The following is a 25,873-nucleotide window of genomic DNA, read 5'->3' on the forward strand; positions in this document are numbered from 1 at the left end:
TATCCGTGCCAAACTGCCATTGCTAAGGCCAAAAGAATTTAAGATTAAACACAACATTTCCCTGTGCTTCCCAGTGCTACTCAACAGCAAGATAAATGTCTTAGCTGGAAATGTCTAATAAGAAGAGCACAAGAAAGCATATTTGAAAATTTCCCCTTCTCTCTTTGATGTTCTTACAAGGTCTATTCAAGAAGTTGTTTGACGTTGGATATAATCCCAGAAAAAGAACTGGGCAAATGTGTAGTGAAAAGTTTTGTGATGACTCTATTTCTCTGAATACCACACAAGTAAAACTGATGTTAAAAGGGTTCACCAAGATTAAGAACGTTTTTAAATCAGCCCAAACAGGAATACTCATGATATGACCCCTTGTCTGTCTCTGAACTTGTTTCTGCAGTAATGATGTGTTGACATTGCATGTGATCATTGTCATCAGTGCCCGCACATCATCTCTGCAGTCAATGGTTGGCTGCAGCGGTCACATGTTATGTCAACATGTTAACCACTTTCAGAAAAAAATATTCTATTATAGGTAACGATCTGTGTCAGGCACATCCTAAGACGAATGTGTTAGATGGATGTCTAAGATGCTTTTTTACAGCATATACCACTGTATTTTCATAAAACATGTTATACAGCATGTTCTCTCCTAGAAGAACTAAATATGCACCAATTTTGACCACAGGACAGTGTTTTCTATACTTAACACCACATAACATTAGTGTACAGGACATGACTTACTTTCCATTGCATGAAGATACTCCATATGCAGGGCTGTGGCTCCAGCACCTGGAGTTGCTGGGGAAGTGATGATATCAGCATATGGGCTACGCTGTCCTGCAAGCAGGGCCATATGTTGGTAATATTCAGCAGGGCTCACACCAGCATGTGGAACTGAAAGATACATTAAGCAGGTAAAAGTCAAAGTTTTTCAAAGTTGTTTCATAACATTCACAGAAACAGCTTGAAACTAAAAAGGGTTTGCCCACGAAAGAAAATTCTCAAATATCAATCCACTAGTTGCGTTTGCACAGTAAAGATCCTTTTTAACCCTGTATTTTATCATTTTAGTCAGTTTCACTCAGAGAGTGACTCTCTAAGCAGACACATTGGGGCTCATTTACTAAGGGTCCAAACGCTGCACTTTCGTCGGGTTTCCCGAATATTTCAGATTTGCGCCAGATTGCTCAGGATTTTGGCGCAAGCGATCGGATTGTGTTGCATCGGTCCCCGGGGAATCGGGGGACATGGCCGTCAGACAACCCGGCGGATTCGATAAAACTGCAGAATTTTTAAAAAGAATTGTGTCGCAAGATTAGCACTTACATGCAACGGGAAGAAGAAGGTGGACTCCGCCGGACTTCGGCAGAGCAGCGACACCTGCTGGATATCGGCGTTTTGCCTTTGGATTTGCACCGTTTTTTCCCTGAATTGCTCTGGGATTTTGGTGCACGAGATCAGATTATGGTGCATCGGTGCCGGCTTTCACGCAGTGCAAATCGGGGGGCGTGGCCGTCGAAAAACCCAATGGATTCTGCAAAACCACAGAATTAAAAAAAAAAAAAGTGTCTGCTTGACACGCACTTACCTGCACCCAGGATAGGATCGTGAACTCCTGCGGACTTCAGCGCAGCAGCGACACCTGGTGGACATCGGGTGCACTACCTTAGTGAATCGCCGGGAGACCCGAATCCTCGACTGAGAACGCGCCGCTGGATAGCGACAGGACCGGGTAAATAAATCGGCCCCAATATGTCTTCCAGACCCTAAAGTCAAAAGATTTACGGTCGGATCCAGGGGCAACTGAAATTGTGTTCGCCAGGGCTGACAGGTTGGAATATGTTATTTTTTTGTTATCCTGAGAATTTTTAAGAATCTTGTCTTTGAGGGAAAACCCTTTAACAATATTAACCACCATGGTACTTCAGTTCCCCTTGGCTGGACAAAAATATGGTGTGTTGGTTTTGACTGACTTTCCCTCACAACCAGGTGACTGTGAGGCTATTTATCTCAAATTGCTTAGGGTCTTAGAGCTCACAATTACAAAGTTATTGTAAAGCCTAGCAATACATTATGACTTTACACTATGAGAATAATTCTTGAAAAAATAATTTTCTAATATAAGTTGTGCTCATTCTTTCTGGTTATAGCCGTATTTACTTCAAGTTACTTCAATATTTGTCCTCAACCTCAAAAAAAAAATATGAAAAAAAAACACAGAAATCTAAACACAGAGTGCTATGTTAAAGGAAATCTACCATAAGGATGAAGGATTGTAAACCAAGCACATTCACATGCAGGTGTGTGCCTCCTCTGGCAGGATCCGCCCTTCTTTTAGCTTCTTATACCCTAGTTTTTGCCACAAAAGGCTTTCAACAATTATGCAAATGAGCTCCGAGGGGCTCTGGGCTCAATTGACAGCAATGGCTAATTTGCATAATTTTTAAAGCCTTTGTTTAAAAAAACAAGGGCATAAGAAGCTACAAGAAGAGCGGATCCACCGCATCCACTCTATTGCTTCATTCACAAGCATACTCAGGGACCACCTTATAATTGTTGGGGGTCCCAGAGGTCAGACCTGCAGTATTATAAGAAGAATCTTTTTAAGGTGAATTTTCATACACATTTCTAAGATCACACTAAAACATTTAATATTCTGGAAGCTATCACTAATGCTTTATTTGGATTATTCTTGCTAGGTAACGTTTGGACCATCATGCTGGCGACATACACTCACATAAAAGCAAGCAGTATCTTCAGTCACTTCATCTTTCTTTAATATGTTAATGCAAACATCACAGATGACGTGAAAGCCGTGATATAGTTATGTTTCAGTATTACTGATCTTATTTACACATTTAGGCACAAAAGAAGAACAGTTCTCGCACAGCAGGTTCTCGTCAGTAGCATCGCTTGCTTCAAGAAGACAGAAAGCAAGATGTTTAGTGGAAGAGGAAATGTTAGCAATTTCCTACCATCCTGTCTTATCTTCTATAATTTATTAAGGTGTCTAATAGATAAGACATGTCCTTTGCTGTCGTGCAGGCGGCACAGAAAAGACTGGGGATGCCTTTCACATGCTGAACAGGAGCAGATTTGCGTTTAATAGTGACTCATTTTATACAATGTTGATCATTCCTATCATAACTAGAGACGGAATTGATGCATGTGCGATAGTTATCTAAAAGCCATGCATTTCCAATGTGAAATCTTAACATTCGGCTGGGATTATGATCTGATCATATTGACAGTGACTATGATTAAGTTACTTAAAGCTAAAATCCAAGTTAAGTTTTGGCTGTTTGCTTTAGGTTTCTGAAGAGTAAATTAGCTATAACTGCTGTGTAAAAAAAAAAAGAAACATTGTGGGAAGATTTTACATAGACCATTTTTTAAGCTGATAAAACATCAGAAGTGCCCACATACACAAGGTAACGCTACCGTTATTTACAAAGCTTCTATTTTTCCATCATATTCCAACTTACCATCCGTAGGGCTGAGCCCACGAGCTGCTGATATCATAGAAAGAGAAGGACTGCTGTGGAGAGATCTGATATAGTCCATATAGGGATTAATGTAAGGATGAGGAGGGCTGAAAGGGGAGTCTGAAGCTGTTGCAGGATTCCGATGCGGCGATATCCGTATGAATGGAAGATCTGAATAAGTTGGGCTGCTTGCTAATGCAGAAGGCCTAGAAAAGATGATTTAAAAAATGGTCTAATTAATAAAGAATACATATAGCTTTGACAAATACAGAATACAGTATCACAATAACCTATTGTCTTGAAATGCTAGTAATCTCATGACTTACATATCTGAGACATGAGATGAATAAAAGTGACAGTGAAAACATAAAGCATAAAACCCAAGTTGTTTGCCATCAACTTTCAGCACTGAAAATGTAGAAGAGCTCCTGAATCCTATGACAAGTTTCAGCAATCGGCACACAAATTATGTAGGACACATGTGAGATGTTTTTCTTACTTACAAAACGGTGCTCTTACTTGCCTTAGCCATACATAAAAGATAAGCAAAACAGCTTATTTTGACAATTTTGATTATTAATTCATAGCCATAGAAACACACATACACACCAGCACTTGTCTTCAAAGAAGTTCAGTGTCTTTTCCTGGGTTTCTTTTATTTATTTTATTGGATCTGCCAGGCATTCAGGTGTTCTAAATAGGCAGAGAGGAACATGCAACGGAACAGGAACAGACACCTATAACAGTCACCCAATCAATCCCCCCCCCCCCCCCCCAAATCTGCCATCAATGGAGAGTAGGGGGGAATCTATAAGCATTTAACAGCAAGTTCTGCTAACATTATTTATAGAGCCAACTAAAATAAAATCTTATCTGCATATCTGGACACAGCCAAAGACAACAAGAACAACCACTTCCTAAAAATCATGCATGGTGGTGGGGATTAGGTATGTTTTTGAAGGTGTATAAAATTGATTTTTACCAAAATTAAGATTTTGAGAGAAGACAGGGGGCTCCTCTATATAGGAAAAGATGTGTTTTGATAATGGTAACAGTTGCTATTGGCAGATGTCACCACAGCAGACTGTAATCTAATGTTAGAGGCAGTTCTACCATAACTTCCAGGCTAGACAGAAACATATCTTAATCACAGATCAAAGCAATTCCCGGGGGAGCTCTAGAGCCAATGAAAAAAAACTATGGTGCATGTCATACTTGTGATACTTGTCTCTTTTCCCTCATTCCTCTGCTATCTACTCCATCTGGAACTTTAACAACTTTGTTTTATTCTCACCTCAAATTAAAATAGTTAGTTAAAAATAGGGAACCGATTTTACCCCTTCAAAGGAGAGGAAAGGATGAAAGCAACTAAATGGAATAAAAAGTCTGATTTTTATTAGTAGCAACATTAAAATACAAGAAATAACAGCAATAATGTTGATAATACAAGTATTGGTGGTACACAGAGGAAAAAAGCGGTGGATTTGGACCTGGAGGTGAAAGGTTAATATGTCTTTTAAATATAATAAGAACTAGATGATATATCTCCAAATGTGTTGTCTGCCTGTTGATCACACAGTGGTGAATGTTTATAGTTTTGTTACTATATTATACCATAATAACATTAGTCAGACAGATCAGGGGACGCGGCCACTCTGGACTTCTGGAGGTCAGTGCATTCAACATTTTGGGTAAGAACTGTCACACCTTACTTGATCTGTTGCTGTATTTCAATGTTGCTACTAATAAAAATCAGACTTTTTATTCCATTTAGTTGTCGTCCTCCTTTCCTCTCCTCTGAAGGGGTTAAATCGGTTCTATATTGTTAGTTTTGAGGTACGACACTCGGGTGCCCATACCATCATTGGGGCACGAGTGGGACAGAGTACCAATAGAAGATACATATCTTCTTCGCTCCCACATCTGTTCTCCCCACTTAACCTGTTCCTGCCCTTTGTTAATAGTTACAAATAGTAATGTAAATATGTAAATCAGTCTCTTTGTACATCTTGTAGAAGCCTTCAATGGTCCCTTTTAAAAATATTTTTCTTCTTGATTATCGGTGATTCAGTAGATGAATAAAAAAATTGGTTGTGAGTGGTAAAAGGTATAAAATATGTCTTGAGACTTGAGGAAGCCTTAAGCAATATCCTAAAGAGTGCGTCAAACACCAAGAATAAAGCAATAGCTTAATGACTCCACATCAAACTACAGAATAAGAAATAAAGGGTCACCGCTCACAGTCTGGTTATTGCAAAGTTGCGTGCTAATGACTCAACTACGTCATGTAGATTATAAGACACTATAATAGATGCTATTCTCCATGATATTTCTTTGCCCTAAGGAATTAATGTCTTCTCACAAGATTTTCTTAAAGGCCAAAAGTTGAGAGTGAATATTGATGTAAACATGAGCATCAAAGAACTTTATACCATTGCTGTGAAACTTATTTCTTCTTAATTTTTACAATATGATAGATTGCATGCATTGGTCCTGCTGAAACTTGATGACAAGTTATGACTTGTGTTTCTTTATGTTATTATAAAAGTACACTAGGAAAGAGTCCAAACAGCACAAACCATAGGTACAAGATGATGGGTGCAAGTTTTATAAAGAATGGGGCATAGGTCCTCCAAAAGTAGCAAAACAAAAAAACAGCACTCAAGCAGGCGGTAAAAAAAGAAGTGGGCCCCTTTATTCCATCAGATGCGACGTTTCGGCCCTGTGAGAGCCTTTCTTAAGTTTTGTTACTATAAAAGTAGCAATATCTGTTTCACATACATGAGCAGATTACGGTACTTACTAACTGTCACAGTTTCATCCATCCTTATTATTATTTATCTATAGAGGATTGTTTCTTTTTCATGAAAAATAAGTGGCACAATATCCATTTCATTCATTTCAGCTGCAGGAAATTTAGGAGATATTTTAATTATCTCCTAAAAACAACTCTTGCAACAAAATACAAGCCCTCATATTAAATGAAATGTGTTTTGTCCTAAAATTCAACAGACTGTTAAACCATATCTGTATTTTACACCAAACATTTTTTTTAGATTTTGCATCCTAGAAGAGATTACAAAATTATAAAATTTAGTTGGTTGGCAAGTGGTCAACAATCATGTGCAATACTTTTCTTTTCCCTTTCCCATCACTTCATTTTGATAAATACTGGATATCCACTTTAATTGACAATTGTTCTAAAAGAAAATAAAACACCTTCCATGATGAGTTCTTAAATTACACCTTATTTCATTTAACATAGCCTCAAGGGTATTTTAGAATATATCCAATATCAATATTAAATTGGTAGGGATCCAACACCCAGAACCACCACAGATCAGAGCTTCTCGGCGTCTAGTAAAAAGAGAATGGAATAAGAAGCAAACAGCTCCATTCCCTGTTTAGTAGTCTGAACTTGTTACTTGCTGCAGTGACCCAGTTAAGCCACTTACTGAGAATGGAGCAGTTTGCTTCCCATTTCATTCTCCCTTTATAAGCTGCTGAGAATAGCTGATCTGTTGAGATGACGATTGTTGGGCCTTACTGATCTGATATTGACAACCTATATTTACAGGATAGAACATCACCACTTTTATCACAGAAAACCCCTCTAAGCTTTGTACATACCAGGTCTGTGGAATGGCCAGATGAAGTTGGGTAAGTGTCAATTTTGAGAAGAAGGCAGCCAATGCTGGCTTCATAATAAAATAATTAAAGGACATCTAACCTCATATTTGCTGATGGTAGACTGTCTCCAGTGACATGCTTGTTACCTTAGTGGGGTCCAAGCACCTCTTTTTAGAACCTCTTGTATACCGAGAAATTTACTTTATAAAAACATGTAAATGAGGCAGAAGCGCACTGGTCCATGTCACACCTGCCACTCAATATGCGCTCCTTTGTCCCGCCCCCTCAGTGCAGACAGCCAGTAACTGCAACCGGCTGCCTGCAAGTCTTGTGTTGATGCGAGAACACTTTGCGAAGCCGCCTGGTTACTAGTGCAGCTGTGCAAGAAAAGTGTTCTCATGTCAACGTGAGACTTGCAGACAGCCGTCTGATGTCACTGGCTGTCTACACTTTGTGGACGAGATGACGCAGGACATATTGAGTGGCAGGGGGGCGTGCATTTTTGAAGAACGCAAAACCAAGAAGCACTTCATTGATGCTGTCTGGAGCACCTCTGGTTCATTTCTATATTCCTCCGTAGTCGGGAGCTTAAGCAAAAGAAGAAAGGAGGTCCTGCACCCCCTAAGGTAACAAGCATGTCACTGAGGACAGTCGACCATCAGTAAATGTGTCCTTTAAATACTGGTAAAGCCAAAGTTCACACTCTGTTTGAGCCTCTCATGGGAGGAATAAGTTGATGAGAACAAAGAAACACAATCATGGTACATTTAAAAGAGAAGATTCTCATCTTTAAAATTACACCAAAAGTACCTAAAGTATCTAGTGGCATCTGAAGTGACACTCCCCCTAAAGCTTCTCAGTCTGACACATCTAGGGTAAAGTTACTGGTAAAGTTCAGCTAATTTGCATATGACTGTTTTAAGTAAATGAGTGACTTAACATAAATGAAGGAATGCTGTAGAGGATGTTTCACACCTGAAAGTGCTATTACTACAGTGTTATTAAAACTGAGGCAGTTTTCTTTTCAATACAAGGAATACTGATCAATGAATCAGAATCCAGATAATCAGATGCAGATCACTATTTGATCTTTTACTTTTTATTTTGTTAAATTACATATTTCCATTGTATTAGAAGAATAGTGAAATAAAAAGTCTGTTTTCAATTAACAAATCAAGTGACAAAGAAGTAGTAAGGCTATTAGGAGGCTACACTCCAGTGTCTCTAGCTCCATTAGTAACAGATATGGCAATGGTCTGAAGAATCTGGGCTATTCAAAAAAGAGGGCATGTCGTGTGAGAACACACAGCTCAGGAAGCAATTAATTTGTCAAACAGCCTTTGGGAATCTCACACCTGCAGTTCTCTTATAAATCCATACTACTGCACGATAATAACCAAATGGAGCAACTTAGCTTACAAGCCGAGTACAACACAGGGGATTGTTATCTCGGTGGATAGACTTCTTCCACTGCATATAAAATACAGAGCTAGTGTCTCCAATCAAATAGTAAACTTATAGCTATAAAGCACTTGTGCTCAAAAGTTTACACACCCCTGCAGAATTTTGGCTTTCTTGGCCTGTTTTCAGTGAATATGAATGATGTTTGCAACATTTTCACAACTGCTTACACTTCGAGCAATGAAGAAAATACTTTCAAAGCAGTCGTTGTGTTTAGCACTGGGCCTATTAAACTACAAATAACTATTACAATTCTACTTCAGCATACATATGTTCTGTATAGTTTTTTTTTCAGTATACATGATTAGACTAATGTTTTATGCAATAAGATGATGCATACAATACTGATTCGGACTGAACTCAGGAGTTAACATTTAAAATTGTGTCGCAAGACAATGCACTTACACGTACCAGGAAGAAAGTGAACTCCGGCGGACCTGAGCGGGGAAGCTACACATGCAGGATATCTACCGCACGATGTTGGTGATATACATTGCGGCTATATTATATACATATTATATATATCTATATTACTTTTCTAGAGCACATTTACTTTAATGGTACTGTATTATGCTGCACATTTCACCACCAAATCCGTGCATAATCTGCAACGTGTGCCTCAGGACAATTGGAAAAAAGTTTTTTGTCTTAGCAAATAGGTAAGAGAAAAAAAGGAAAGTAAATTAAATTAAAAATGCTACAAAGATTTATTTTTCCAAATATCGTACCCCAAACTCACAAGTTATATTATTTTAGGTTTGTAATAGTATCTTTTGTTGGTATTAATTAAGCTCGGCAAAAGTTCCCATGAATATTATCTAAATGCGTATTTTATTAAACATGTGCACTTCCCTTTGAGGTTCATTTCATATGGTTCTAAACGTTGCATGGAAATTTCCTAACAGCCGCTTAGGGTCTGTAATCATTTAGATGAACGATAGGTTCTCCCCGAGACCAAAGCCCGGTTGTCATTGATCAGAACAGACAGAGCAACATATCAGAGCAAAACGCTTTAAACTGAGCCTGAAAGTTATAATACTGAAGGACCTTTTCACAAGTCACTTTACTGCTATTAGACGATTCCACATTTACATCGTTTTCCCCATCCAGGTCTCAGCTTCTTTATCTGTATTCTTTCAAATCCTGAAATTGCTTGGATAAGAGTGAGGTATTTTTTTTCTTTTGCATTTCTAAGAGCAGTCTGAACTTTCAATGGAATTGAAGAGGCTTTGTGTCAAGTACAGCTAAATCCAGCCTTTCCGTATCAAACCACTGCGAGAAAATTACTGTGAGGATGATAAGGCTGTGAGATATAATAAAAAGTGACTCTACTCAATTTACACTGCAATATTGGTATGACTGAATATTTCTCATTCAGGTGACTGATAAAATCACTAAACTGTATTGCAGATAAATAGAGGAGGCTTCTGTCAAGAATAAACACCATTAATCATGAAGTCTCAGCCACAGAGTGGATGCGCTTAGCAGCGCTGTATAACGCCAGGCAAACATTGCATGTAACCTGCACTTTCTCTCCTCTCCATCTTTGCTTAACCTCATAACCTCTGATTATTTTTACACTGGAGAAGAATTGGACAGTTGTACTGGAGTCCGATAACCTGCTAATGGTTCGTCTAGACCAGCCGGAGAAAGGCCCAATACATCTATCAGTGGTGTGTAGAATGATCACAGTAAAAAAAGGAAAGTGGCTAAGAAAGACTTTCTTTAGATGGATGACTCTACTTGCCATACATCACCAATTAGTTAAGTCCAAAATCATCAATCAAACTATGCACGGAGGTGTAAGGAGAAGCCTGAAGGAATAATGTTGGCCAAATGTTCCTTTGGCTGACAACAAATGAAGGTTTATGGTCAACTTAACTGTAACCTGTTATCAGAAATTGGCCTAATAAACCACTACCAGCAGAGGTCACACTAACATTTTTCTAGAAGGGTAATAGCGCTCCCCTTACTAGTTTGGAGGAGTATTTTTAGCTAAAGAGGAGCATGAAATTTTCAGTAATGCAAATACATAACTCATAGCCATATATGATGTTCTAAGACGCTATTTGCCTCTCAGCAAGTGTCTTTTGTGTTTAAATAGCAAATTGAGGCAGTTGTAGTAATCTTACATCACCCAGACTGTAGTTGATGCTGCCACCCCAGAACCACACTGCGGCTGCAGCCGCTCACATCCCCCGCAGTACCCCCCCCCCCCCCCAACAAGACTATGGCTGACGCCACCGGCCCTCCGTGACCACTCTGCAGCTGATGCAGCCACTAGTTTAGGTGTTATCACAATCTTTGACTATCAGTATGTTGTCAAGCAGCTGAGCAACTTCTAGTTATTGTTTCTTTCAGGGCCTGGTATGGTGGCATCTTCCAGAAAATCAACTTTGAAGTGAGATTTAATAAGTCAAGCTTTTATAAAGTCAAGAAGGCAAAGAGTTGTTCACTAAAGTCAAACTTTCCCTGCCTCAGAGTGCCTTCTGCACTGCAACTGATGAACCTGCATTCAGGGACACCATTGACCAGATCACAAGGAGGTGTTCAAAGGCTTGGAGAGCTTGACTTCAGTGTTAAGCTCTCTGCCTCCCTGACTTTATACAACTATTAACATCATTGGGTCACGACAAAAACATGATGTAGACGTTGTTCAGCTGCGTTTATTAGTGGTTTATTAGGTCAATTTCTAAAGACAGGTTTCCTTTAACCCTTTCATGACCAAAGGTCATCTGTACCTTAATGTTCAAGTAAATTTTTGCAGTACTGTTATGCTCTTCCATTAGTGATATCTTTGGAACAGCTTTACAACTCAGAACAATTTTTACAAAGTTTTTTTTTTTTTTATGACATTGCTTATAGATACTAAAATACTAAAGACGTGAATAAAAAAGTGGTAAAGTTGAAGAAACTTATACTAAAACATGTTTAAAAGTATGTACAGCATCAATCCGTCACTCTTCCCTAAGATCAGCTACAGATGTGGAGGCTGCATGTACTTACACATCTCCCTACAGCTCCTCCTCCATTCTGCCTTCAGCTGCCAGTGTGGAGAAAGGGGCTTTAAATGCATATATCTTCTAGACCATGGCACAAAGAAGCTCTGTTCTGGTGTCATTTTAAAGAGAAGAATTTCTGCAGAGGATTGTGTTTGTAGCTGCCACAGAACCAGAAATATCCACTATTAAATTTACCGTGGGGAGTAGGAGCTGTGAAGAAATAAAAAATCTAATTTCAAACTGCAAAAGTGGATATCTCCAGTTCTGTTGCACCTAGAAACAAGATCCTGATGAGATATTGAAGGGGAGGGGAATTATAGTCATATAGACGTATATAGCCATATAGCAGGCATAAACTGGTTAAAGAGGTTTATCCACTTTAATAATATTAATGAGCTATCCTTAGGAAATGGTATCTTGCAAATTAATATGAAATACATTTTTTAAAAATTTGAAATAGGTAGACATGCGGTCCAAATTAGTTACTAACATTAGATCCCTGCAATATGCTGGCATCATTTCTAAACGTACAGTTATCTTTTTAGAACATGAGAAGGCTTATCCACCACATAGAAACTTTCTATAATGCATTGCAATTTCAAAATTACACCATACGAGCCATTCAATTCAACATTTAGTAAGTTTGCTAAATATTTAATGCAGGTGAAAATTTTACATTTGTATTCATTTTATTAATACATTCATTTGGCCTTAAAATGTGCATATTTAGGGGTACAGTAATTCATTTTTATTCTCAATGTATTTCACAGAATTTATTAACATTGGGCTACAAAACATTCCATTCTTTAAAATAATGTGTTGATTTCACAGGGGTTAAAGTAGAAAAGAGGGTTCAAGTAGAAAAGATACCCCACATTTTGTTACACAATTTATCTCAAATAAAGAAAATACCTGGCATGTGGATGTAAACTGAAAGGGTGTAGAAGGAAAGGACATCAAACATTTGCAGAATTTGCAAGAATTTAAGGAACCCCCCATCAATCACCCTATTTTGGAATATACACAATAGAATTTATTGTAATAGAGAGCATATTAACCCCATTTTCAAATAACCCCATTTCAGGTTGTAACCCTTTAAGAATTTTCCCACAAGTATGCTGTTTCATTGCCACAGTTACAATTAATGTAAATCATTGTAATGTATTGTATGTAATGTCTGCAATATATATATATATATATATATATATATATATATATATATATATATATATGCCTTCAAAGTATATGCACATAATCTGCAATGTTTTGGTGTCCAACAAGAAGGTTGATGTGGTGTGGAATAAGCAAGAGATGAGTTATTTACCATCCATGTGCAAGTCATTAAAGTTGTCTCTACAAAGGCCAATAATACAGTAGAATCCATACAATGGGAGTGCTTCAAATTCTGTTTACTGGTAAGGGGCAGCTGTAAGTAAGGGCTAGTAAAAAGATTCAGAAATCAATCCTACATGAACTAGGGTGCTGGCGCCCAAAGGAATGCCATTCAAGCAGAAAATGAGTTGGCAAGGAGGGGGAATGCTGTAGAGGGGGAATGCTGAGAGAGACTAGGGATCCCTATGGGAAAAAAGCAAATATAAACATTTCTACAAAGGAAACCAAGACCAAGCTAACAATAGCTCTCCAAACACTTGAGTACGCTGGAACTTTACTGCGAACACATATCAGAAAAGCTTAGACAAAGGACATCCTTTACAGAAGTAAATTGCAAGCAATAATGTCCAGCCCAGGACCCCATTAGTACAAGTGGCCCCGTTTCATCTACTAGAATGGTCCATTATACATCATGACACATAAACACTGATGTGCCCCAAAAAAGAAATGTAATACAGTGCATGAATTAAATCTGATAAGCTAATAAGGCTATTCTTGTAACTAAACTATACATTTTCATAGACTGTAAGGTCTTGCAAGCAGGGCCCTTACTCATATTGTTTCATCTGACCATGTTATTACCCTGTAATGTCTTATTTTGTTTGTATATGTACTCATCTGTAAAGTGCTGCACAGTATAAAAAAAATGATGTATTATAAACATTATCAATGCTGCAAATTTTAAGAACCACCTACAGTGATCCAGATTTCAGCTTTTATATCAATAGTAAGTAGTCAAGGAATCAAGGAACTAGTCATATGTATTTAGTCTGTATGAGCAAACTATCGATGCTTTAACCTGTGCATACCTGTGCACCTAATTCTTATCTTTTTCCTAGGTCAGCAGGTGAGTGGAGGTTTATTTTATTTACACAAAAATTTGTGTTGTTTTTAAACATCAACACAATTCCAACAGATCCCAAAGATAAATCAGGCGCAATACGGGAAAACTCAGTTCCAGCAAACTTTGATAGGAAGTGGAATAAGTCACAGAAGGCGCAATTCGACCAATGTGCCCAAAATGTGCCCAACAAAGAGTGCTAAAAAACATAAAAGGGGCTTATTTACGAAGGGCCCTTGGCCGCTCTTTCGTCAAATTTTCAGACGTTTTCGGGTTTTGCACGGCTGTAACAGGTATTTAACAGGGGATTGTGTTACACACAATCGGATTGGGGCACAGCAGTGCTGGCCTTCATGCGACAAAAATTGGGGGGCTTGCCGTCAGACAATCCGACTGATACGGACTGAGTATGGGATTTAACTTTCAAATTGTGTCGCAAGATCAAGCACTTACATGCACCAGGAAGAAGAAGGTGAACTCCTGCCGACCTGAGCGGGGAAATGACACATGCAGGATATCGGGAGAACAATCTTAGTGCATTTTGTATGTATGGTATGCCTGTATAGAGGCCAAAATATTGACCTCTATACAGGCATACCATACATACAAAATGAAGTATGAATACCACATGATTATAACATAAAGTATGAGGTAAGACGGATTCAGTATTCAATAGCATATGTAAAATCAAATACAGTACAAACACAAGCTATACATTTTAAAGTCTAGGGTATGAAGAGGTGTCTAGGTTTATTATACTGAAATTCTGTGAATTCTAAATACAGAATTAATCATACAATAAGGAAAGTACAGTACGAAGCTTTTATTACTGTAGAGTATGACTGTGGTCACCAGTGCTGTACTGATCATGAGAGGCATCTTTGTGTTGGGGAAAACTTTGTTACAGTTCAGTGCATCATCGGCCACTGCAACAGGTTTGACAGGCGTCTATAGAAGCAGCCTGCTTCAGGTTCACTGCTTGTGAATACATGGGTTCATTTCTAATACTGCTGACTGCTGCACAAAGAACACAGAGCTTTTTTCCAAGGCGTTCTCAGCAACCCTCCTACTGTACAGTATATCAAGCGTTTGCATTCTTTATTTCTTATGATTAATTAGACGTCGACCAACAATTTCAGCAGTTTTTCACATGCAAATTATCTTCCTTAATATATAAAATTATGAAATTATTTGGTTAAATTCAATTCTTTAATGAGCTTTAAAATAAGATCATCTTCAACATGTGCTATCTGTGTTCTGCAAGTTTGTTCTTAAATTGAATTTGTATGTAAGTCGGAACAGTTTTTTTGGAACATCTGGAGGTCCGTCTGTAACTAGGGGTAACTACTGTAACTGTAACTACTGCCTGTAATCTAAATGCAGATATTTCATTAATAATAAAACAATTATAAAACAATTATTTAAAAATATCTTATTAGAAAGTTCTACATCAGTGGTGGCGAACCTATGGCACTGGTGCCAGAGGTGACACTCAGGGCCCTTTCTGTCAGCACCCAGGCCTTCACCCCAGCACAACATTTTCTAGACCTGACTCGAGGTTTCCTCCTGTGGTCCAAAACTATTCTTGGCTGCCAGGACTACACAAGAAGCGGGAAGGTATGGATAGAGATGAATTATGGTTGGAGCTCCTGCTCTGGGTTCCCTGATTCTTCCTCTTCAGGGGACCCTGGAAGGAAGCTACAATCCAAATTTTCTTTCTATTGTATTGGTGTCCTCAGAACGCAAATACGATTAAGACTTATGATACAGTTGGGATCAATAAGTTACTGCTAACCTTGGCACTTTGCAACATAAAAGTAGGTTTTGGTTGTAGTTTGGGCACTATGTGTCTAAAAGGTTCACCATCACTGTTCTACATTATTAAAGTAGAACCTCATCTGTAAGCCAGTTTGGATATCAGCTATAATAATAATCTCCAACTCTGGAGGACCAGGTATGTCCATACAGTAACAGAGGTAGCACACTGCTTTCAGTTTTGACTATGCAATGCTTCATTTACCCTGCGGGGGTGCTGTAGGGAAATTTAACACTTGTTGATGTTTCTCACTGTTTACAACTCTTTCATGTGGGTCCCAGCAGAACACCCTGTGATCAGCTTGTTGGAAGAGCAGCCACCTTAGAAAAAGTCATCATCCAAAGCAAATAACCTCACTAGTATGAGTATAAACTATTCATTTCAACAACATATTCAGCAAGCATCAAGTCGCTACTAATAAACAAAATGCAAAGAATGCGTAAAAGGTGATTCATTACAGGCTAAATCCACAAACTATTGAGTCCATCAGGTTGTTTGGAAATCTGAGTAGTCTCTTTTACTGGCTTTCCAAAGCAAACTGGGGAGCTAAAATAATAAGTTTTGCCTTTCATGTTTATGTCACATTTTACATTTGTATGGATTTCAGCTTATTATCAACTATATAATTGAAATGATCTTACTATTCAACTGCTACGGCTGGAAAACAAAGGCAGGTTAATTTGTGATTTGCCTGCATATTCAGAAGCAAATGAGTTGTCATTCAGTTAATATGGAGCATATTTCATGTTATGAGATTTTAATTTAATCTACCCTTTTGTGATGAAGTCTTAATATGCGCTCTTTAGTCTAAAAGCAGCAGTCGGAGCACAGCCACATCATGCGGGGGAATTTAATAAAGAAAATCAAATGAGAAATTGCCGTTCTTCCCAATAATCAAAGTCTTTTTAACTTGGAAAGTTCTGCACAAACATCATTGTCAATAGATACCGGTAAGTATCTGGCTGTATTATTAGTATGCAGGGTGCATTAAAATAGTAATAGAGGCACATTCTAGCCTTTTATTCTTGCTCCATTTCAGAGCCCATAGCTGATATTAATTACTGTATATACTCGAGTATAAGCCGACCCAAGTATAAGCTGAGACCCCTAATTTTGACACAAAAAAACTGAAAAAAACCTATTGACTTGAGTATAAGCCGAGGGTGGGAAATGTATTGGTCACAGCCCCCCAGTATATAGCCAGCCAGCCCCTGTAGTATATAGCCAGCCAGCACCATGGAGTATATAGCCTGCCAGCCCCCTGGAGTATATAGCCTGCCAGCCCCCTGGAGTTTATAGGCTGCCAGCCCCCTGGAGTTTATAGGCTGCCTGCCTGCCTGCCTAAGGTAACTAATAATTACTACTAATTAAAGTCAATTCTGGGTCAAGCACTGTAGCTGATCAAGCACATTAAATGTTCTCTGCAGATGCTACCGTAGGGAAACTATGTGGTTCTCCATAACTATCCATGGTGATATCACCAATGTTTGTAGTAGCCCAATGCCAATTGGAACTTATCGCTGTGTAATATTTTAAGGATGGAGTAAGAATGAAGATTGGATTTTAAGGTGCTGGATTCATCAAACTTTGTTTTATACATGAGTAAATGGTGAGGTACATTTCTTATAAGTTCCCATTCTCTAAAACACTGCCTCCCTGCACAGGAATGGGTTTGGTCCCTCAAATAGGACCCATGTGCCAGTCAAATCCAACTCACTGGGCATGGTCCTTGAATCATAGTGATACAATGTAATATGAGCAGAAACTTACATTACCTAGAATGTTTTACTTGCTTCCATAAATAAAATGGTTGGACATACAGTTTTGTGAATAGGAAGCAAGAACATTTTGACACAGATCTATGGTTTTCCATTTGGCTATTGCAGCCCGGTCATGGCTAGACTAGAGCAAACATCATTACCTGAGTACTTCAGCAGTAGTTAGGAGTGCTAATATCAATTAATTCTTCTCACAGTGGAGGACTTGTTTAAAGAGAACCTCATTTATCTTCTTCTCCAACATAATTACGGAGTGAGTAAAGACTACAAAGATAGAATACAACAACAAATCCGCCCCCGAGTCTAGTAACCAAAAGTAAGTAAAAAATGACAGCATTTGGCTTACTACTGCAGGATGTTTGCATGCACAAGGTAAAGAAATTTACTAAGAAAGTGAGTTTTTACATTTATAGAGGATGACCTGAGAAAACCAGTTTTGTCTATGTAAGGGCATAAGAACAGGGAAAGGCATCAGGAATGCTATGGACCCATCACCAATATCAACCTCTTCAGCTGATATTATGTGACCATATTTTACATTGCTATGCATCCCCCAACAACCCCTATAACGATCATGTGACCATGCTTTACATTAATATGCATCTCCCAACTCTCCCTATAATGATGGTTTTTTAACTTTTCACACGATTGATGTCTTATTGATGGGGTTGCCACCACTGCTCACTAAAAGACCCCTCCCGAAACTACATGATCACAGTGAAAATAAGTTTGACAAAGGGCTTCAGACAAGGGTGTCCACAAAAAAATTGCAGACATGTGATATCCATGTGCAGTCCATATTGTATTTTTCACACACGTATATCATCCGGTTTTAAAATGTATTTGCAGTCATGCACATATGAAAAATGGACCACATTCGGATTTCATCCGTGTGGTGTTCATTTTTTTTGGAGATGTTAAAAATAAATAGTACATGTTGCAATTCTTTGCTCACAGTCTGCACATCAGTGAAAAAATTTACATTTGAACAGACCCATAGAAATCAATAGGCAGTATTTTATCTGCAAAAAAAACCCAATACCATACGGATGTAAAAACGCCCATCTGAATGGGCCCTAAAGCAAAGCAAAGGTCAAATATACATAATCAACATCTGTGTGGTGCCATTTGAATAAACTTACACATGCAGTGGAGGAATTGGAGAAGGTTCATAGTGATAACGCCCTTCGTGATGTCTTGCATCAATTGGCACTGGGGGGTGGAACGCTGGAAACAGATGCGGAGGATCTGTAATGAAAAACACTTAATGTCATATCAAAACATAACACTCATAACAGACAATTATAATGATGGACCTATATTGTTGTACAAAAGTTTAAATGCAATTTATAAAAAATATCACATACCAATTCTGCTGAAAATCTGCCCACTATAAGCATTGCTCCAGTATCACTGTACACACTTCGAATAAGCTCCAAGTGCATCAATTCTAGCACACTTCATAGGTAATAGTAACTTAACTACAAAGATGGAATAATAGTATCAGAGGAATACAAACTATTTTACTGTTAGAGACAGGAACTTTCAAATTTTCAAAATATACTCTGCCTCTACTATAGTTCTTAGAGGAATCATTCTGAGTTGGGAAGCATTTGACCACTATAGCCAATTGGTGATTGAGTGGTGATATTCCATAGACACTGGTCCTCAATCTAGTAGTGACTATGGAACACCACTGTTCAGATTGGTTGTAGTGGTCATGTACCCCCCAACTCATCACAGAGGCTGGGGCATCGAGGGACGGTGACTGTGTACCATAAATCAATGTCACATATACAATAGTCAAGTATGATACAAAGCTGAGGGCAGCATTTTCATAGACAATAGAGTTCAGACATGTCAAACTACTAATATCACTCTAAAGGATGAGCCTAATGCTAGAACTTATACCAACCAGAACAACAATATTTCATAAGTGACCAAAACTGATGCCAGGAACAGGCATGATTATGTCTAGAAAAGTTGCCAGTCTATGGCATACACAGGACCAGTAGACACAGTAAATGATTCATAAACTTCTATCTCTGAGGCCTAATACTCTGCTGCATAAAACATTGGGCATCTGATACAATTATCCTGCTCATGAGTTATTATTTACACATGAATAGAACAGCTGGTGCTCGTCATATCTCAGATACATGTGAAAAATGTTAGTGTATGTGATCAATCTCCTGATGTTACCCCTTGACAGAATATCACACGACAGCCTCTCTAAAGTCAAGCTAAAACTGCTGAAGCAGAGTGAAGTGCCTGCGGACCTGGCTACCTCCAATTTATCATACAATTTCCTGACTGATGTTCCAAAAAACAGCTGCTAAGCACCGCATAATGTAATGTAAGGCAAGCGAGCTCTAAGTAAGCGCACAGTTATCATTCTCATGCAAGTTGTGATATTTTCAGATGCCTCTTATGAAATCCCTGTTATAAACTGTAGTTTCTACTTTGCATACAATGGCTGTAATAATAACACTTTGCAGTAAATCATCTAAAAGATTAGTTTATTAGAGTATTTGTACGCAATGTGGTGAAAGGTAAAAACACCATTTTGTTTTGCAAATATCATTTTAAAGGGTGCAGATTCACGGTTTACCGCAATTGTATGAAAGCTTTATGGTGTTGATAAAACTGTTGTTTTATCACCTTTAAATTTAAAAGGTTGTTGATGATAAAAATACTAACGTGTGCAATTTCCAGGCCGCAATCAGCAAACCGTTCCTCACCACACTGGGAATGTGCCCCATGTTAGGCTTTGGGGCTGTGAGTTAGCTGCAGTCAGGGCTGTTTTTTCCCCCAGGTGGATCGGATGCCAGACGAGGGGTGCCAGAAGCCTCCCACTACCCCAGTAAAAAAAAAAAAGTGACTCATCCTTCCAGTGCCCCTATGGCTCATCTTCTCCCCTCTTCTTCAGCAGTAGGTTGACCCTGCTCTTTGCGCTCCTCCGGCGCACAAATTATGACGCTAGGGTGTGCAAGACACCAAAGCTCATGGAGGGGGTTCGCACTACTGCTAAAGAAGAGGGGAGGCTTCAGCGTGAGGGGCATAGTTAATAGAGAGGGGCATAGTTAATAGATTGGGACATAGTTAATACATCTATTAAAGGGAGCATGGTATTTAATAGAGAGGGCACAGCATGTATCTAATATAGGGGGTACTACTGGTCTCAGCATAAGGAATAATAGAAAAGGTGTCGGTCATAAACACCTGCCATCAGACTTACTTACAAATTCAACTTAAGAACAAACCTACAGAACCTATCTTGTACGTTACCCAGAGACTGCCTGTATTACAATTAATTCCATCCAGATATACTGTATATAAAGCACAACTATGTAATTTCTATCAAGAACTATTCTGTACATTTTTGTCCACACAGGCCCCTATTTATGGTAGTGGGGAGATAAAATTTATATCTATAAAGTGGTTTCATAAATGTGTCCTGATCCCCCCCACCCACAAAAAAACAGTTATACAGTACCAATGTTCAGCTGATTGTAGTGATGGAGTGATTAAAATGAAAGTGTGACCATTTAATTCTAGACAGGTCTGAGTTTGCTAGAGACACTGTAATTTAGAGGATTTGGTCCTGAATATGAGACAATGCACCTTATAATAACATCCTTATGTCCTAATAAAGGGAAAACTCCTTTTGGAAGTAAATCATCACTAAGGGGTTATCTGGGATCAGAAAGCATTGCCTATAATAGGGGTTGTTATAAAACAATGTATGCTTATGTCTCCTCTACGAGGAGGTGTTGGTTCTTTGTGCTTCTGCTGAGATATAACAGGAGATAGTTTTATGGAAATCTGATGGTTATGACGAGTATCTATGGATAGATTCAAAGGGGATCAATGCGGATAAGTCTATCCTGATACTGCTACTAACCACTTCAATGATGATAATAAAATCAATCAGCTAGGCACACCAGACTTTTACTAGCAGGTCTGTTTTTATTCATTCATTTGCTTAGTTTCCATAGGCTGGGGTTTCTGTCGAGAAGACTCACTTTTCGCAAAAGAGGGAGAAATAAACACAAACCTATTAAGGTGCCTCTACTGAGGAATGTGACTTTAGTAATTCTATGGTAATTAAATAGTTAATTGTTGTATTTTTTTTCTCCCTTCCATCTTTCTCACACGACTTTACTCTTGGCAGCTGCACCTCAAACTCCCTCTATTCTTTCAGGATAAATTCCTTACTTCATATTCTTAATCCCCTATCTGACAGGACATTAAGCAGATCCCAGCCTCTGCATTCTTTATACATTTTTTTTATTTCTTTTTCTTCAGTTTCAGGAGCAAAATACTGGTGAGAATTCAAATTAAAAAGAGAAATTTCACTAGAATTCTAATAAAACGCCAATATGAGAATTTAGGTAGAAGTCGAGTGTCTGTAAAATGAAGTGCTTAGTATTGTCTTAAAGCGGCCATCCGGTTCCCAATACAAAAACCGAAAACTGCTTTGACATAAGAATGTTCTCCAACATTTACCTAAGGAAGACCACTAGGCCAACTGAAGAGTAGCAGATTCTACGGACTTGCAATACGAAAGGGTTCCTGACAGTCTTTCTAAAGGTGAACTAGGGCCAGCGAGCGAGCGTTCCTCCACTTCACACAGTTTATTTGACTGAGCCCAATGTTTAAACTAAACCCTCTTTAAATATGCAATGCGACATATTTCAAACAAACAGCCTGGTATCATTAGGAAGGCAAACTGCAAGCGGAGAATACAAGCGCTTCACAAGAGGGAGGCCTTTTGTCCTATGTAAACAGTTTCTGGTCCTCAGCTCCCCACACTGAACATGTTATAGCGTTCTTCAAAGGTCTGTTTGCTTACACTTCACTTGCCCCAACATGTGACACAATGATAATCCGCCAGGGTTATCAGACCCAGCTTTCTCTTATAATTGACTTTAAAGTCTGATTACTATTTTAGTTAAAGGAACAAAAAGAAGTCATTCTGCAACCAGGAATAGCTTCCATATGTAAAACCTAAATTCATTTACTGACACCCTACTCGTAACACAAACTGAACTCCCAACCTCCGTGCACCACTTTTCTCTATGTGTATTGCTTGTCAAAAATGAATACTGAACCAATCTGCATCCATAGTATTTAGGTCTGTGATTTCAACTTAACAATCCTGTAATTCCAACCCCCAAAAATTTCTAACATGATTCTATCACTAAAGCCGGCTTTACACTTTATATAGTTGTTGAACCTTTAGATCATCTGTAAAGTGTGTCTAGAAACAAAGTAAAAGTTAAAAAATGTTTTTTTAGGGGCACACAATGGAGCTCTGTTAATGATATGAGGCATATTACAGTCTATTTTATCTTATTGCTATACACATTTTAACATCAGACAAATTCACATTTCTTTTTCTGAGCAACAATGACAATGAAAATTGTCAGAGTATAGTACATACTGAATCTGAATACACATTGTAAAGGAAATCTACCATCAAAATCAAGCATAGTAAACCAGGGACTGATCCAGACACTGTAATTGTTAATCTTCTTATATTTGTTATGCATTGCCACCTTCCTTCTAAAATCTACTTTTATAATTATGCTAATGATTCTGAAAGGCTCTGGGGAGTGTTAACAGAGCTCATCCGTGCTGCAGCTTCACAAGCTATTACACTTCCTCCCTTCCACTGAGTGAAATTACAGCAGGCAGATGCATGGGGAAAGTGCTGAGGGAGCAGGGTGAGGGTGCTCTTGTACATTGTAACAGCCTGTGAAGATGCAGCACTGAGGGGCTCTGATACCCCCACCCCCAAGGTCCTTTAGCTTCATTAGCATAATTTTAAACATTGATTTTAGAAAAAAGGAGCCATGGATAACAAATATAAGAAGATTACCAAAGTCATGGGGAGTAATTGCCCCAGGGTTATAATGCTTGATTTTGATGGTAGATTTCCTTTAAATAAATGAAATATAAATTAATTCTCCATCCATTATTATGCTTTGCTATCCCATGCAATGTAACTTTTCTGGAGATCCTTGCTGCTATAAATAATTAAAGAAAATGGGGAGGTATGGGAAGTTTACATTTTATAAGAAATCTGTTGGCTGACATTTTTACGTACACAACAGAAGCATCTGGTGCCTTCCCATATATCTGAAGTATAAATGGAGTTGAAGGTGAGAACCCCCCTGCAATCTGCATTCCACTGCAAGATTTATCACATTTCTAAACTTTTAGCCCTTTGATATTTGCTTTGCTGCTTGTAGTACCATCCTGACTAATATGTGGTTTTCTATTGCACATCCATATCTTGTGCACATAGATCAGTTGTTAAATCTAGGCTTTCAATTCATTTGAAAAGATTTATTTCCCTTTCTTACAGCAGAGGGATTAGCTGGGCCTGTGAGGGCACTTACTAATGCTCGTGTGGGTCACATATGAAAAAGGTATGTAAGATGCATATTTAAAGGTCAAAACAAAGTATTACATCAAACAGATTTTCCTTTAAACATAATCAACTGGAATAATTTAGACTTTGGTATGTGTCTGAAAACCAAAAGGAGGCAGCCATATTAATAGACAGTATTTAAAGTCTTTATGCTTTATAAAATGTGTGGTATTATTATAAGAAAACACCTAACTTACTAATTCCATGGTATTAAATATGTCCTAAAATGCCAATATCAAACCATTAAGCAGTACTTTTCCACTACTTCCTTGCCTCTATTTTGTTTTGCCGTATTAACAAACACAAGACCACCATGGGCTGTAACTCTGCTCCATTCCAAGCTAGGTCCTTTCTGACAGGCTCTCATGGAACACTTGGGTGGGTAATCTAATAATAATGTTTTCTAGGGGGGAAATAATTTCAAAGAGGTTTTTTTTATTCTTTCACAACTGGACGGCCTCTTTAAGGTTATATAATGTGATACTACAAAGTTTGCGAAATAGAGACTACCAACAGTTTGGAACATACAAAGTCACAACAGTGTTAGGCTTTGGCATTCATATCTTTGAAACCATACTTATTATTAGAAGCAGGACTGTGAACAAAAGAATTTATACCTAGATATTGTAACTGTAGGTGTTGCAGTCCTGTGTGATCTCATATTACAGCCCCTCCCCTTTGCTTTGAGCAACAATAGTAGCTTTTTGTTAGATAGTACAGAAGGGAAAGGCAAAGGAACGGTCTGAATACAAACATCAAAAACACAGCAGTGTGAGGAGACCCCCAGTCCTCCAAGTACAGCTAAAATCCCAAAATATAAATTCATTTTTAACAGTCCTGCTAACGAGACTCATTCAATAATATATCTAGGCACAGATATTATTTCTTTGTATGAATGTGAGTTCTTGCCTAAGTTCCCTTTTATCTCAGTTTCATGTATCGTGGCAATGCAAAACTCTTCTGGATCCATTCTTCCAGCTGGCATTTTCATAGTAGCAGTGATAATAGAGGCTTTAATGTATCAGTTTAAAGAGGAAAAGCTTCCCTCAAGAGCTTGGAATCAGCATTGAAACTGACTATTCTGTCTCAGCAAGTTCCCTACACTCTGGCTGTAGTCTAGTGCCCGTCACTTTGATCCATGCACAGGCTCCTCCATACTTTAGTTGGAAAAGTAATAGTTACAGCATGCAGGGAAGCTGGAAACACAAACAAGGATGGGTCTTATTATGGCATAAGAGTTTTGACTTGTTTGAATTGCTCGGGGTCTGGTTCTGCTGTTGAATGGAAGAAATGATGTTACTGGCTTCAAGCTGCCAGGTTACATTAGCAGCCTATGATCTCATAGCTCATGCATGTTCATTTACAGTAGACATTACATTTATACCACTGATGTTCTTCTAAAGAGGATGGTGGATGGTGGAAGAACAAGCCCTATGCCAGAAGTTGACAAAGACGAACATCCCCTTTTAGTCTCCTAAACTCAGTAAAATAAACTGACACTATTATTTTTGAGATGTGCTCCTGTTTTCTCCCACTGTTCAGCTTCTGATGATCTTAGCTATGGGTTGTGTACAATTGTGAGCACAGTGTTTACTCCCCACTTCTTGTTTGAATAGTATTTTTATGCTGCATTGAGCAATAAAAAGTCTTTCATCATGCAGCTTAAAACTCATCTTATCTGCACGGGATAATCCTATAATTTGGGCAGATGAATCCTAAAATAGGGCTTCCCAAACTGGGTATAATTTGACAATGTGCCCCCCCAGGCCAATCCAGTGTAGGAGTGATGAATTGAAGATTCTGAATCCAGTTGATGATGGAGTTCTAAGTAGCGTCGAGAAGACATTCAAAGTGACAGAGATAAAGAGGTCTGCCTGTCAATGTTTTGTATGTACCATCTACTCTCCTGACAAGTAGTATTATAGTACAACACTCTTCTTAGTATGATTAGTGATCATTTCTCAATTTCTCCCAAGAACACATATTCTGACATGCTCATACTTATTGGTACAAAACGAGAACAGTATCT

At 38.4% G+C, this 25,873-nt stretch overlaps 1 protein-coding gene across 5 annotated transcripts in view; it reads right to left on the reverse strand.

Moving 5' to 3' along the window:
- Positions 1 to 25,873, reverse strand: part of GLI3 (GLI family zinc finger 3) — a 138,273-nt gene that overhangs the window by 46,383 nt on the left and 66,017 nt on the right. For all 5 annotated transcript variants that reach the window (XM_072153335.1, XM_072153337.1, XM_072153336.1 and 2 more), the window contains 3 exons: positions 18,548 to 18,653; positions 3,486 to 3,691; positions 742 to 894 (listed from right to left, as the gene is read on the reverse strand). In XM_072153335.1, coding sequence (XP_072009436.1) covers positions 742 to 894; positions 3,486 to 3,691; positions 18,548 to 18,653 — 465 coding nt within the window. The remainder of the gene's footprint in view (positions 1 to 741; positions 895 to 3,485; positions 3,692 to 18,547; positions 18,654 to 25,873) is intronic.

This window comes from Engystomops pustulosus, chromosome 5 (assembly GCF_040894005.1).
Source record: "Engystomops pustulosus chromosome 5, aEngPut4.maternal, whole genome shotgun sequence".
Taxonomy (NCBI): domain Eukaryota; kingdom Metazoa; phylum Chordata; class Amphibia; order Anura; family Leptodactylidae; genus Engystomops; species Engystomops pustulosus.